The sequence below is a fragment of the Oryctolagus cuniculus genome, chromosome 6 (genome assembly GCF_964237555.1).
Source record: "Oryctolagus cuniculus chromosome 6, mOryCun1.1, whole genome shotgun sequence".
Taxonomy (NCBI): Eukaryota; Metazoa; Chordata; class Mammalia; order Lagomorpha; family Leporidae; genus Oryctolagus; species Oryctolagus cuniculus.
In genome coordinates, this window is record NC_091437.1 from 165544119 (window position 1) to 165559530 (window position 15412).

Genomic DNA, 15412 nt, shown 5'->3' on the forward strand with positions numbered 1-15412 from the left:
AACATAGCCCCATGGAATGAACCTCGCTTTACTCCCAATACTAAACTCAATTCTTGGACCACTGATTTTGAAAAATCAGGAACAACATGTATTCCTTTTTTGTCTCAGCAAACAATTGGTTTTTCCTGTAGCACTAAGCTACTTCTGCTTGGTGCGTGCATCTAATTCTCCTCCCCAAGTCAAGCCACTGGCACTGGAATTCGGGATTTTATGCCAGGCACAACTAGCCAAGCTGGGCTCAGAAACTTGCTGGTCAAATACCAACACAGCCAACATCGATTTAGTTTTTCACCAGTTTTGGCGGGGCGGGGGTGGTCACTCAGCTCTTCAGCCACCCCAAGTCCCCCATACCTTCTGTCCCTAGACTGTCTTCACATCAGTGACTCAGCTCTCCTGAAAACAAAACCAAGGCTGTGTTTGCCTCTCAGGGTTGGAGTCCTGGCCCTCCCTTTCCAATCCAGGCTTCTGCTACTGTGCCCCCAGGAAGGCAGCAGGCAATGGCTCAAGTACTCGGGTCCCTGCCACCCATGTGGGAGACCCTGACTGAGATCCAGGCTCTTGGCTTCAGCCTGGCCCAGCTCTCGTGGTGACAGGCTGCTAGGGAGTAAACTAGCAGAGAGATCTGTCTGTCTGTGTATGTGTGTCAGTGTGTATGCACCCATCTTTCCTTTCAAATAAAAAGAACAAACAAACAAAAAACCTTCAACTCTGAAGCTACTTCATTTCTGAGCCAAGACACACAATGGGAGGAAAGAACACCCTGTCAGAAGCCTGTGCAAGCACAACTCTCTGGTCTCCTGCAAAGGAGAAAGCTTTCGGCTTTCTGTACTTACCCTGTCGTCATTTCTGATTAGGTCAGAAAATAACAGAGCTCACTATGAAACAACCAAGCACAACAACGAAAGAGGTTCTTGACAGGGCCAGCATTGTGGGACAGTAGGTTAAGCCGACACTCGTGACGCCCACATCCCAAATCCAAGTGCCTGCTGAAGTCACAGCTGCTCTGCTTCCGATACAGCTTCCTGCTTAAGCACCTGGGAAAGCAGCAGAGGATGGCCCAAGTCCTTGGGCGCCTGCCACACACATGGGAGACCAGGATGGAGAGCCTGGCTCCTGGCTCTGGCCTGACCCAGCCGTGGCTGTTGCAGCCATCTGGAGAATGAACTAGTAGATGGAAGACACCTCTCCCCACAACCTCCCCACCCCATCTTTTTCCTTTCTGTTGCTCTGCCTTTCAAATGATAAATAAATCATTTTTTAAAAAATAATTTTTCCATATTAATTCCAGAAAGTATTAGGAGGGTAAACAAAATCCACCTCTGAAAAAAACTACAAAATTCTGTTCCTGTTAAAAATACAGATATGAAATGCAGTAGGAAATTTCAGTTCATGTTGAAAGGAACATAAGCCACAGAATCAGAGCCAAGTCATTGCTAGGCATGAATTCAAAATTAACAGACAGGCATGCTCAATGCATTCACGGAATTACGGCAGGATTCTCAAGTCATTCACTTAACCATGCTGGAGGAAGAACCTTCCTCTGAACAGACAACACAAAGCAACAGGATGTACCACCAAACAGGGACCAAACAGGGACCAAACAGGGACCAGGCTTCTACAGTCTGATTTAAAGCTACTTAAATCAGAATGTTCCAAAAATCACAACCCAGAAATTTAAACCGCTTATTTGCACCACCAGGAAACAGGCACTTTAAAAAAAATAAATAACCAAAAGAAACTAAGCACATAGATTGTGTACCTGGATCAATGAGAACTTCCTGTGCCCCTGGAAGAAAGAACAGATTATGGTCTTTTATTTGGAAAACAAAACTGCTTTCAAAGATAACTGCTAAAACACATTTCATAATTCACACAGCCTTGAGACACTTGCATCTGATTGGAAAAGCAATTCTGGGTAACAATACGCCTCTTGCTTCAGAACAAAAATATAAATAAAAAGAAAACACTAGGGCTCAGCTCCTGGACACGCTGGGCAGTGCCCCCTTCCCGCTCTCCAAGCTCAGCCTCCCGACTCTTCGTACGGGAGTATGAGGATTTCCTACTCCCACAAATGAGCCAAGGGACAAGGAATACTATGTGTGCAGATTCAAGTCAGCACCTGGAAAGGGAGACGCAGTGCCAGAAGGCTGTGTGAGCTTAGCACTGAAGTCAGCCCATCTCACGCGCACACGCGTGCCCGCGCACGCTGAACCGCTGGGCCCCTCATAGAGCTACGGCTTTCCAACTTCTAAACCGCAGCCTCACAGATAGCTGGAAATATAGGACGGCTTTATCATCATCAGGAAGCCTTGGAAAGCCTTGGCCACCTACTGAACGGTGCGACTGCGCCCCTCCAGGTGGTCCCGGTTCCAAGAGTCCCGTTTATGGTGAGCAATCATCACTGGTAAACATGTTTGCAAGAATCAAACAGGGGTGGCCCAAGAAACGCATCAGTGCTCAAACGGCTCACTCCAGCCAGCAGTCTCCTGAGGGCGGCGCTGGTGAGCAGCTGGTCTGTGTGTAACAGTCTCTATTTTTAAATGCAGACTACACAGCACTGCACTCTGGAAGCCACCACCAACAAAAAAAACAGGTGCTTTCCACTGAATAGCAACCCCCCTCCCTCCCTCCCTCCATGGGCATCTGCAGGCCCTGCCTCCTCCCTCCCTCCCTCCCTTCCTCCGTGGGCATCTGCAGGCCCTGCCTCCCCCCTCCCTCCCTCCCTCCGTGGACATCTGCAGGCCCTGCCTCCCCCCTCCCTCCCTCCCTCCCTCCCTCCATGGACATCTGCAGGCCCTGCCTCCCCCCTCCCTCCCTCCCTCCGTGGGCATCTGCAGGCCCTGCCTCCCCCCTCCCTCCCTCCCTCCCTCCGTGGGCATCTGCAGGCCCTGCCTCCCCCCTCCCTCCCTCCCTCCTTCCGTGGGCATCTGCAGGCCCTGCCTCCTCCCTCCCTCCCTCCCTCCCTCCGTGGGCATCTACAGGCCCTGCCTCATCCCTCCCTCCCTCCCTCCCTCCGTGGACATCTGCAGGCCCTGCCTCCCCCCTCCCTCCCTCCCTCCCTCCCTCCATGGACATCTGCGGGCCCTGCCTCCCCCCTCCCTCCCTCCCTCCCTTCCTCCGTGGGCATCTGCAGGCCCTGCCTCCCCCCTCCCTCCCTCCCTTCCTCCGTAGGCATCTGCAGGCCCTGCATCCTCCCTCCCTCCCTCCCTCCGTGGGCATCTGCAGGCCCTGCCTCCTCCCTCCCTCCCTCCCTTCCTCCCTCCGTGGACATCTGCGGGCCCTGCCTCCTCCCTCCCTCCCTCCCTTCCTCCCTCCATGGACATCTGCGGGCCCTGCCTCCTCCCTCCCTCCCTCCCTTCCTCCCTCCATGGGCATCTGCGTGCCCTGCCTCCCCCCTCCCTCCCTCCCTTCCTCCCTCCGTGGACATCTGCAGGCCCTGCCTCCCCCCTCCCTCCCTCCCTTCCTCCCTCCGTGGACATCTGCAGGCCCTGCATCCTCCCTCCCTCCGTGGACATCTGCAGGCCCAGATGTGGGACACGGCCTTCGGAGTCACACTCTGCTGCCTCCCTGAGGTTCAGGACGATGACGCCTCATCACCAACAAAGCTGGCAGTTGGATTCTCTGCCTCCCCACCTGTCAGTCTCACCTCTCTGTGGACTGGTGGAGAAAAGCAGGGGTCGTTCTTGGGCCCACACACACACCAGCTAGGAGTTACCCTCTATGGTTGTGTGCCCAGCACGCCACTCAGCTACAGCCACAGGGACTACTGACCCATCCAGTGGCTCATCGCTTCTGCACGGGGCCATTCTTCTGAAAGCCATGTCTCCCTTTTGAGTTCCCTAGTTAACTGCCAAACAGGACAAGATAGTGGCTTTGTACACGGTCGCCGCGACTGGCTAAGAGACCCTTTATGAAACAGCCACTGGGCTGAGCACGCTGCCCACACACTCACCCCCACAGCTGCACCGGTGAAGAGGAGACCTCTGGGAAGGCCCTGAGCCCATGGGCGTGGTGGAGGGTCTGCGTTCAGACACAAGTCAGCTGAACTGGGCTCTGTCCCCTCCTTGCACTCACACCACGGTGTTTCAGAACTCAGCTGGGAAGGCTCCACAGACTGTCTCTGCATCCCCCTTATGAAATCACGGCTGCCTGGTTTCTATTTTGGAAGAAACTCTGATTTCCCCACAGTTCACCCAGCATGTCTGAAATGTTCACGCTGGGATGACAGAGCAAAAACAAGACAGAATTGGAATACTTTCCCAGGTGCCCATACATAACAGACATGGTGCTATTCTGAAGCATCAAATAAAGAAATCAAATTAAAGGAACCTTGTTTAAGTCTTTCATAAACAGGAAAATTAAAACTTCAGCAAGAAACAGGTGCAACAGTGCCACCTATGGCCAAAAAGGCCTCCCCACACTGCTGAAAAAGATGGCAACAAAATAAACTGCCTGCCTAATAAGATGATCAGTGGGGCTTTTTTAATAGGATGCTCAGAGACCGTAGCAGAAAGCTTAGCTATCCTAAACTCTGCTTTGGAGGAAGGCAGTAGTACTCCGTAATTAATCTGAAAAACATAACGCCTCGCACGGAAACCCATCTCAGAACAGGGAAGACGCAGGCACCTGACCCAGCCTCTGTGTCCCACAGGTGCAGGCTGAGCCCAGGGACTCTGTCCTCCCAGTGAGCAGTGGCACAGCTCCCGCTGGTGTCTGCATCCTGTACCACACCAACCAGCTCCTCCCCCCGACCCTGTTATTACCGAAGTCACTTCACACAGTGGACAGCTTTAGAGCCTTGGAAAGCACCTCTCAGAGGACTGGTGGCCACAAATGATACAACCTAGTGAGACCCGAATGTTTGTTTTACATTAAGACAGCATGATTGGGGCCACGTTGAGGCATACCAGATTAAAATGCTGCTGCCTGCGATGTCAACATCCCATAGGAGCGCCAGTTCAAGTCCTGGCTGCTCCACTTCTGATCCCGCTTTCTGATAATGAGCTAGCGAAGGCAGTGGAAGAAGGCCCAAGTGCTTGCACCCCCAGCACCTACATGAGATTCAGATCTTCCAGGTTTCTGGCTTCCACCTGGCACAGCCCCCACCGTTGCCACCATTTGGTGAGTGAGCCAGCAGACAGAAGATCGACTGATCTCTCTCTCTCTCTCTCTCTCTCTCTTTCTCCCTTCCTCCCTCCCTCTCTCTAGCTCTGCCTTTCAAATAAATAAATAAATCTTTTTACAAAAAAATTATTTGAAAGGCAGAGTTACAGAGAGGCAGAAAGAGAGAGAGAGAGACACAGAGACAGAGAGAGGTCTTCCATCCACTGGTTCACTCCCCAGACGGCCACAACGGCCAGAGCTGCACTGATCCAAAGGCAGGAGCCAGGAGCTTCTTCCAGGTCTCCCATGCGGATGCAGGGGACCAAGGACTTGGGCCATCTTCTCTGCTTTCCCAGGCCATAGCAGGGAGCTGGTTTGGAAGTGGAGCAGCCAGGATTCAAACTGGCACGCATATGGGATGCCAGCACTGCAGGCAGCAGCTTTACCTGTTACGCCACAGCACCGATCCCAATAAATAAATATTAAAAAAAAAAAAAGATAGCATGGTGTCCCCAACAACATCACCTTTCAATCCCTCCACAAAGGAGAAAAGACAAGTGCCAAAGCAACAAAATTTTTTTAACTATCAAGGGATATGAGAAACATCAAAATTTTCTTCAGTCACAAAAGAGATTGTCCTATTCTGTGAAAATGGCACAATATCAATTTTACTAAACTGGATGGCTCAGGTCAACTTCTGAATGACAAAATCCTTGTCATTTAAGGTGCTGCTGGACGATTCTGTGGCAATATGAAGTTACCGCTGTAGAAACACACAGTCCAAACAAATAATCTTTGCGTTTTCCGCCTGAGGTGGCTGAGCTATTGCCTATCTTACCAAAATCACACCAATGTCATCAAAACTTCAGGCTGCATTTTAAAAAACTGACTCCTTCTCCGTGTAATCCCTACGCACACTTACCATACGTGTGTGTACACTGAACACGCACAGAAATAAACCACCAGCTCCACTGTCCAGAGCTGCTGCTCTCGCACACACGCTGGCCTCGCAGCCAGGACGCTGCTGGGGACACCCACACGCCACGGCGGAGTGCCTGGTTCGAGTCCCTGCCCGCTCTGGATTCCAGCTTCCTGCTAATGTGATCCCTGACAGGCAGCAAGTACTTGGGTCCCTGCCGTGTGTGAGGGAGACCTGGATTATGTTCTAGGCTCCGGACTTCAGCCTGCCCTGGTCCTGACTGTTACGGGTATTTAGGGAGTGAACTAGCTGATGGAAGACTTAACTCTCTCTCCGTCTCTTTCTCTCTCTCCCTCTCCAATGAACTGTTTTACCACAGATGCCTGTAGCCCATCTGTGTCATAATTACTACAGCTGACGCTTACGGAGCTTTGCCAGGTGCTCTGCATCCCTGATTTCCCACGCTCACAGCCTCGCGGGGAAAGTAACGTCACCCTAACTTCACAACTGAGGAAACGTAGCCTATGGCCACACACACAGGGCTGAGGAGTCCCGAGTCACACAGAACGTCTACGTTCATTATCAGGGAAGAAAACAGAGTTGACCTTTACCTTTCTCGAAATTCAGTAACTTAATCTTCCCATCCATGCTAAAAACAACTTTTTCCCTTAAGAAGCTTCGCTGGAGAAAAACAAGTCATAAGTCATTAGCAATTTTCGCACTGTAATCATTTTTATTATGTTGCTTCTAGAGCCTACAAAGAAAACAGAAGCCCAGGATTTTCAGGCTGTTGGCTGGGAATAAGACATCTGTGAAAAGGCACAGCCTGGGGCGCTGGCCATCTGTCCCCTGCTCTGGACAACACCTCTGCTGCTGAGGCCTCAGACCGCCACAGTGTGTCACTTGCAGACTCCCTGGGTTTCAGGCCACGACCCAAGGGAGGCCACGACCCAAGGGAGGCTGCACACTGTGGGGACTGTAAACACACGCTCAGCCTCAACCTGGCCGGCTTCAGACAAGTGACTTGGGGCAGGTTACCTGTCCCCAGAGCCTCCCCTGCAACACGCAGGCGCTGACACCTGCCCCAAACCCCGGAGAGGGAGGCGGAGAGAGCGCCCGTAGCACGGACCAGGCCTCTGAAGGAGCCTAGGCCTTTCACGGCCGCTAGGATCACTGACGGGGACTGCTGTCAGTGTGTCCGGACAGACCACAGAGTAGAAATGACCACGTACAAAAACAGGTACAACGCGAGCATTTCCTCACTGATGGCGTGTACACCATCAATTTTTAAATAAACTAGGTGTCGCCCACTAATCATGGACTCGCAGTTCCACATGGAAGTATTCAGAATGAAGAACCAGTGGTCCCAACCTCTGAATATCAACAGAGTTAAAAGAGAGACGAGGGAGAGGGGAAAGGGGAGAGGGGAGAGTGCGAGGGAGAGAGGGAGAAGGAGACAGAGAGAGAGAGGGAGAAGGAGAGGGAGAGGGGGGAGAGGGAGAGAAATAAGGCAGAAACAAGGACTGCAGAACAGTGTTTTTAAAGGAAGAATTCCATTTTAGAAGAGAAGCAATTCCCCTTTACGAGAGGAAATCTGCCTAAAAGCTACGAAATCTGGACCCGGGACCTGCAGCATCGCGATGGCACCCTGAAGTCAGGATCCGATGGCCCACAACAGCAGGCTGGCGCTCACAGCCACCGACTATCCATGCACCGGGTGGCGGTGTTCTGGGGCTTATGTCCAACTTTCACCACAAGGCTGTGGGCAGAGACTCCCACGGTCCCATTTCACAGATAAGGAGACTGACATCAGCACTTCTTCTGCCGTCTTGTTGCGGAGAAGGGAACCTGAGACGCTCACTTCATGAAACCGCAGGGAGGAGGCTCCATCAGCCGCTCGCCTGGTTCTCATCCCAGACAGCCCGCACGTGGGATGAGGCTGCCAGCAGAAGCTAAGCAACCCTGAGCTTCCTAGCCAAGGCAGGAAACGTGTTTGTCCAGGAGACTGGGCCAGCTCCTGGATCTGAACACCAGCCTCGAAGGACCTTGAAGGACCTCGAAGGACCTCAGAGGGTCCCTGGAAGCCTTGTGGCCTGCAGCGCTCGTCCCCACAGGCTGTCTCCACGGCAGGAAACTCCCCCGACTGCCACCCCGTGCAAAGCTAAATCACGACACTTCTCTGCTGCAGACAGACAGGGGAACAAAATGCTGCCCTCGGGGTTCCTGGCCTGACCCCTCACAGCGGTAGGACGGGCTCCACATGCTCACAACTCTCGAAACTGCACAGGGAAAACAAGAGACCTCCAGCAAAAGGCACTGGTGCAGTGCATGGAAGACTTTCTCTGAAAAGAAATCGGGGCCGGCGCCGCGGCTCACTAGGCTAATCCTCCGCCTAGCGGCGCCGGCACACCGGGTTCTAGTCCCGGTCGGGGCGCCGGATTCTGTCCCGGTTGCCCCTCTTCCAGGCCAGCCCTCTGCTGTGGCCAGGGAGTGCAGTGGAGGATGGCCCAAGTGCTTGGGCCCTGCACCCCATGGGAGACCAAGAAAAGCACCTGTCTCCTGGCTCCTGCCATCGGATCGGCGCGGTGCGCCAGCCGCAGCGCGCCAGCCGCGGCGGCCATTGGAGGGTGAACCAACGGCAAAGGAAGACCTTTCTCTCTGTCTCTCTCTCTCACTGTCCACTCTGCCTGTCAAAAAATAAAAATAAAAAATAAAATTAAAAAAAAAAAAAAAGAAATCGGAGCTGCCTCCGCCTCTCTGTGCTGGCGGCTTCAGCACAGAGCCTACTAGCAGGGCCAGTGCGGTGCAGCTCCAAGCGCCCGTGCCCACCTCAGGGACTGCGAGTCCAGCAACAAGGACTCCACCCAGGCGGCGGCCACCGCAGCGTGCATCCCGGCCGAGCCAAGCACTGGAGACGGGCGCGTACGTTCCTGTTCCGAGCCTTCAGACTCAGCGTCACCCCTGCTGCGGGGGGAACGTTCTGCTGGAGAGCAGTGCACACCCCTCCAGGCCTCACTGTAGCTTCCCCCAAGCAGCTGCACCTGGCACGCACCCGGACTCGACCCGAGCACCTGTGCCGCCACGGTGACCGCTTCCCACAGGCGGTCTCTGCATGCTTTGCTGATGATTGGGGAGTGACACAACTCTGGGAAAAAGAAACAGGCAGGCCTCACCCCACCCAGTGCACACAAGTGACTTTTCTTCTTATTAGGGGAGGGAGAAATGTCTGAAATAAAATCTCATGAACCAAAACAGAGCTATCACTTCCATGTCCAGCCTTGCCTGCCCGTCTTTGCGACCTGTGCAACCCAATAAACCATTCAAAGGCAAGTTCATCCATTAAGGGAGCTAAGGTTCAAGTTCATTCAGCATTGAGGGGTGTGCTCCCTCAAACCTCCCTTCACTGATGCTGACAAACCTGAGCAAATCAACCCTAACTTCATCAACCGCTAAAATCAGACACGGCCCCCAGCCCCAAATTAGCTGTGTGACCCGACCTCTGGGACTGGCTTCACCCAAGGCGTGGAAATGCCAAAGGCAGCCCGGACACAGAACCTCCAGCCCTTTCTGCCAGAAAACTGTGTGTGAGTCTTGCAGTAGTCAGCCCATCCTGAGACCCACTAACAGAGCGCCCTATGACCAATAAAAGCCCTGGACAAAGCCCAGAAAACGGCTCGTGCGAGATCGCGGACTCAAAGAGCATGTGCTTAACTTAAACCTTGGTCAGGCCTCACTCAGTGGGAAGGCAGACTTCCCTGCGCTTCCTGGGAAGGCCGCATGGGGCCAGGCCGGGGAGGGAGGGCTCACCTGGCCGGTGTCTGTTGGCTGCTTCCGCGGGAAGGGAGCTACCAAGGAGCCTACGGGCTCCGGTCTTACCACCGGTTCCACCAGGATAGTGCGAGATGACAGAAGCTGAGCACAGTCCTTCCAGGGCAGCTGGCGTGGGGAGAAACAGCACAGTTAGTAACGTGGCTCTCATTAGCTAAGAAGGACTCAGACAGGCACACGTTTGGAAATGCCAATTGTCCCCAAAAAACAAAGATCAAACCCAGATTTAACCAGTTTTGCTGCAAACAGGAAGTTGCCGCCTGTCTCTCGCAGGCCCACGTCAGGCCTGGCAACGCGGAAGCCTCTCACGACACTCGAGGTTTCCCTGAGGAGCTGAGCGCACGGGCGAACAGGGCAGCCTCCTCATTCACTCACTCACGCAGCCTCTGACACGCACCGTGCGGCAGATTCCATGCCAGATTCTGCAGCTGCAGAACCAAGGAGCAGAACGCAGCCTGGACTGAGCTGCCACACAGTCATCCCAGCAAGGCAGGGCCAGAACACGCCCCACACCGTCCACCGCACCACGAGACCGGAGTCTCCAGTGTTTCCTGCGCTCCACACGCTCTCTAGCACCACCTCAGAACTTACTGCAGGACCTCCCTCTGACTTGGCTCGCCACAAGCAGCGGACAGCTTTCAGTCCTGCTGCCCCGGCACTGACTTAGCAGGCCGTGAGACACACTCCATTGCTGGACGATGGGCACACCCAGAGGCGGCGACACCATTCACGCCTCCCACTCCCACCGACACAGCCTCTGAAGGGAAAACACACATCAACAAGCAGTCCCGGCGCCCAGAGTCAGCGCCAGGCACTCCTGACGGCCTGGGGACGCCAGAGGCATCTTGCAAGGAGATTTTCTGCTTTTCTTTTTCTAATTTTAAAAATCGAGATAAAATTCACACACTACACTTGAAGTATACAATTCAGCCATTTCTAGCAGGTTCATGAGGGCATGCAAATGTTTCAGAACATTCTCACCACCCCACAAAGAAACCACACGTCCATTAACAGTCACATCCAGCTCCTGAAACAGAGTCCCCTGCCTTGGACATTTCCTACAAATGGAATCCCGCGGCAGGCGGCCTTCTGCGTCTGGCCTCTGTCACCTAGCACTGGCTGGCAGGTTTGTGTGGCTGTAGCAGTCAGGCTGCCGTTCACGTCCATGGCTGAATGATCTTCCACTGTAGGCACACGGCACACTTGCCGTGCACACGTCATCTGATGGAGGAGTGAGTGGGAGAGGTGAAGGCCACGGGAGTGGGTTCTGAGCAGAGAGAGGGCACGTTGTGCTCAGAACGTTGGAAGAAGGAAGCCCAGGAGCGGAGGGAGGTCCAGGCCGAAGGGCAGCAGAGGAGGATGGAGGTGGTGCCAGACAGTCCTTCACCTCCGCTTCCCTCTCTCGTCTCTGGTTTCCAGTAACAGCTGGGACATGCCCTCCCCTGACCCTCACCTCCAAGCCACAGGAAGTCGTTGACGGAGCGCAGCAGCTCCACGGCCATGTGGTAGTGCACCAAGGCATCCTGCAGCATCCCGGCCTGCAGGCACAGGTCCCCCACGTGCTTCCGCATGCGCCCCTGGCACCGCTTCTTATAATGCCTGCAAGGTAAGATGGGACAGGAGTGCATCACGCTCGCCACACAACTCCCACCCCAGGCACGGCCGCGGGCTAAGCACCACGCCGTTCGCCCACCGCCGGAAAGCGCTCACGAGGCAGCTCTGGGCTCTGCCACCGAAAGCCAGCAACAGCTCTTAGCCATTGCTTGGGCAGGAGCAGGGCTGGCTTCAAGGACATGCTGCCGAGGGATTCATAAAGGCAAAGCAGGTTCCCGGGACCTGGGATTTCAGGGAGACAATGCCGGAGTCAGGGCTTCCTCTCCAGATTTTCCAACCACAGCATTAGCCCAAGGAAGTTTGCTCCAGCTTTTTAAAGAATCAATTATCTTCCACTTTCGTAGCTCCGAGCCTATTATTATTTCATATAGAGAGAGAGATGCTGTGTATTATTAGCAGAGCACTTGGCACTGGCAAACAAGGCTTGTACCCTGGCTGGTGCACAGCAGGCTCCACCAGCCTCCCAGCCAGGCTGCCCCTGCATCTGCCCGACTCTCACTCTGACTTCAGGACCCAACACAGAGCCCTTCTGCGCCAGGAAGTGTCCCCTGAAAACAGGCTTTAGCTCTCGGCTGGGCCTCCCAATAGCACGGCAGTCACTACCCAGATAATGACTATCTGTCTACCCCCTGCATTAACACAGGACCTCTCCAGGGCACCTGAGAAGAAGACAGAGAGGAGAAGAGGGAACACCATAGTCCAGGTGCCACGTCGCGGACTCTCACCTACGTGTCCTATGCCACTGGATCTGTTAGGGAGAGAAAGGAGCAGTCCAGCCACTAAGAAGCTCTCCCTGTGCAGAGGTTCTCTGCCGCCACCTGCTACAAATGACAGAAGCGAGACCCGTGACCTGCAGAGTCCTGCCCTGTCCACTTATTCCGGGGAGGAGAAGACACGACCTCAGCTCACAGAAACCTCCGTGCTGTGCTATCTCCTTCACACCGGAACCAACACTCACCCCTCCAGGGACAAGACTGCCGGCTCTGCCGTGGGGCAGCTCACAGACACTAGCATTCGCTCAGATTTTACAGACTTCACACAAACGTTGGCTTTGACCCGTCCTGCCTTGACTCCTCCCAAAAGGTAAATCCCGGGCCAGCACTGTGGGGCAGCATGTTAAGCCTCCACCTACAGTGCCAGCATCCCATATGTGTTCCCGTTCAATTCTCAGCTGCTCCACTTCCAATCCAGCTCCCTGCAAATAATGGCCTGGGAAAGCACTGGAAGATGGCCCAAGTCCTTGGACCCTACACTCCTAAGGGATACCCGGAAGAAGCTCCTGGCTCCTGGCTTCAGATCGGTCCAGTTCTGGCCACTGCAGCCACTTATGGAGTGAACCAGCGGGTGGAAAAACCTCTCTCTGTCTCTCCCTCTGTCTGTAACTCTGTCTCTCAAATTAATAAACTTTTTAAAAAAGTAAATCCTGACCTCTCCACAAGAACTTCACAGAAGTGCACACCTGGTATCAAGCAACACAGCCAGGTGTTTTTCAAAAACAAAAAGTACAGACATGAGACTGGTATTGGGATACAGCGGGTTAAGCCACCACTCACAATACTGGCAACCCACACCGGAGCACTGGTTTGAGTTCTGGCTGTTCCACTTCCGATTCAGCTCCCTGCTAATGCACCTGGAAAGGCAACAGAAGATGGCCCAAGTGCTTGGGGCCCTGCACCCACATGGGAGACCTGGAGGAAGCGCCTGGCCCCTGGCTTCAGATCAGCCCAGCTCTGAATGTTGCAGCCATTGGGGGAGTGAACCAGTGCACAGGTCTCACTTGCTCACTCTCTGTGTCTCTCTCTCTAACTCTGCCTTTCAAACAATAAATCTTAAAACACAAAAGACAAATACTGTTTTTCTTTTTTTTTAAGATGTATTTATTTATTTGAAAGGCAGAATTAGAGAGAGGGTAAGAGGCAGACAAATCTGCCATCCTTTGGCTCACTCCTCAGATGGCTGCAATGGCCAGGGCTGAGCCAGGTAGAACCAGGAGCCAGGAACTTTATCAGGGTCTCCCAAATGGGTGGCAGAGGCCCAATGACTTGGCCATCTTCTGCTGCCTTCCTAGGCACATTAGCAGGGAACTGGATCAGAAGTGGAACAGCTGGGTCTTGAACCTGGCCTCTTTGGGAATGCCAGCACAGCAGGTGGCAGCTTAATACGCTGTACCACAGTGCTGGCCCCAATACTGTCTTTTGTATTAAGTTCACATGATTCAATAAATATTTTTAATCATATAAAAATAAAATGAACCCGGCCAGTGCCACGGCTCACTAGGCTAATCCTCCGCCTTGCGGCGCCAGCACACCGGGTTCTAGTCCCAGTCGGGGCGCCGGATTCTGTCCCGGTTGCCCCTCTTCCAGGCCAGCTCTCTGCTGTGGCCCGGGAGTGCAGTGGAGGATGGCCCAAGTGCTTGGGCCCTGCACCTGCATGGGAGACCAGGATAAGCACCTGGCTCCTGCCATCGGATCAGCGCAGTGCAGCGGCCATTGGAGGGTGAACCAAAGGCAAAGGAAGACCTTTCTCTCTGTCTCTCTTTCTCACTGTCCACTCTGCCTGTCAAAAAAATAAATAAAAATAAAATGAACCCTAATAGTTGGTGGAAATCTCCAAACACCTACAAACAAAATTCTTACCTTAGATGTACATAAAATCAAGCACAGCTCTCAGAGTACAGTATACCCAAGACCGAACAGTCCCTAGATTGCAAGCAATTCCGCTGTAATCCTCTGACATGCCAAGAGATGGGTAACAGGGGCAGGCCCTTATCCCAGCAGCTAAGATGCTACGACCCAAATCGGAGGATCCGGGTTCAGTGCCAGCTCCAGACTCCAGCTTCCTGCCAGCACGCACCCTGTGGAGGCCATGGCGACGGCTCAAGTGCTTGTGCTCCTGCTGCCCACGCGGGAGACTCAGACTAAGGCTCCAGCTCTGGCTTCAGCCTGGCCCAGTCCTGCTCACTCCAGACATCTTGAGAGGGAAGACAGACACGGGAGCTCGCTCTCTGCCTCTCAAATAACAAAAGATAACTTTAGAAGCAGATAATGGAATTAAGACGACACAATTGTTGGATGCACTTGAACGTGGCATCCAGCACACTCACAGGAGGCGCTCGGAGTGTCCTTCCACTGCACTGGACCTGATCAAAGTTCAGTTACACGCACAGGCTGTGTGACGTTCACGACGCCTGACCAAACAAAGGACACTTTCATACTCTTTACGTGGCTCGTGGAAAACAAGAGCTTGGTCTTCCAGTCCAAAAGCCAATTGCTATGCAAAGAAACTGTGGGAAGCTGCAGCACTCCCGGGAGCTCTCCCTGAAGGCTCCCAGACTGCCATGAGGACCACAGTGCCATCAGCAGAGAAAACGTGCCCGGATCTGGACCCTGCTCCCCCACACGCCAGCTGCGTGGCTCTGGGCTGCTGACCTGGCTTCTCTGAGTGCTTCCTGGCCTAGGGAACCGGCCTGCATGTGACCAGGTGGCTGACTGGTGCCCAGCATGCAGGCCCTGCACCTCTGAGCCTTGCAGCCTCATGCTACTCCCTGCCTGGTCCACACCAACCCACTGGGGACAGACTGTCCTCCCCTTCCCAGTCCCAGTCTCCGCGCGACCCAGCACCTCCCACTCAGATGGACATCTGCCTCTGCAAGGCTACTCAGGGGAGAGACGACCCTGACCACCCAGCAGTCCTTCTCAGGTCCTCCCCCACCGGAATCCCACCCAATCTGCCTTCCACCCCACTGGGAGCCCCACCCCTCCTTCAGGGACAGCCCGACTCTCCCCACGCCCACTCAACCCTGCTCCTGCACAGGCTGGCGCCCTCCACCCTGCCACAGGCGGTGACTGAAATGCATCACTCCCTCCAGACTGCTTTCTTGGCAGCCCCGACCCCAGCGCCTGCAGGATAAATGGGAGCTGCTCTAAAAGCTCCACACCCCTCAGAATA

General features: G+C 54.1%; 1 protein-coding gene across 2 annotated transcripts in view; it reads right to left on the bottom strand.

The window, feature by feature from the left end:
* Positions 1-15412, bottom strand: part of TRAPPC9 (trafficking protein particle complex subunit 9) — a 562730-nt gene that overhangs the window by 535499 nt on the left and 11819 nt on the right. For both annotated transcript variants that reach the window (XM_070075538.1, XM_070075537.1), the window contains 3 exons: positions 11304-11449; positions 9830-9958; positions 1760-1786 (listed from right to left, as the gene is read on the bottom strand). In XM_070075538.1, the coding sequence (XP_069931639.1) occupies positions 1760-1786; positions 9830-9958; positions 11304-11449 (302 nt within the window). The remainder of the gene's footprint in view (positions 1-1759; positions 1787-9829; positions 9959-11303; positions 11450-15412) is intronic.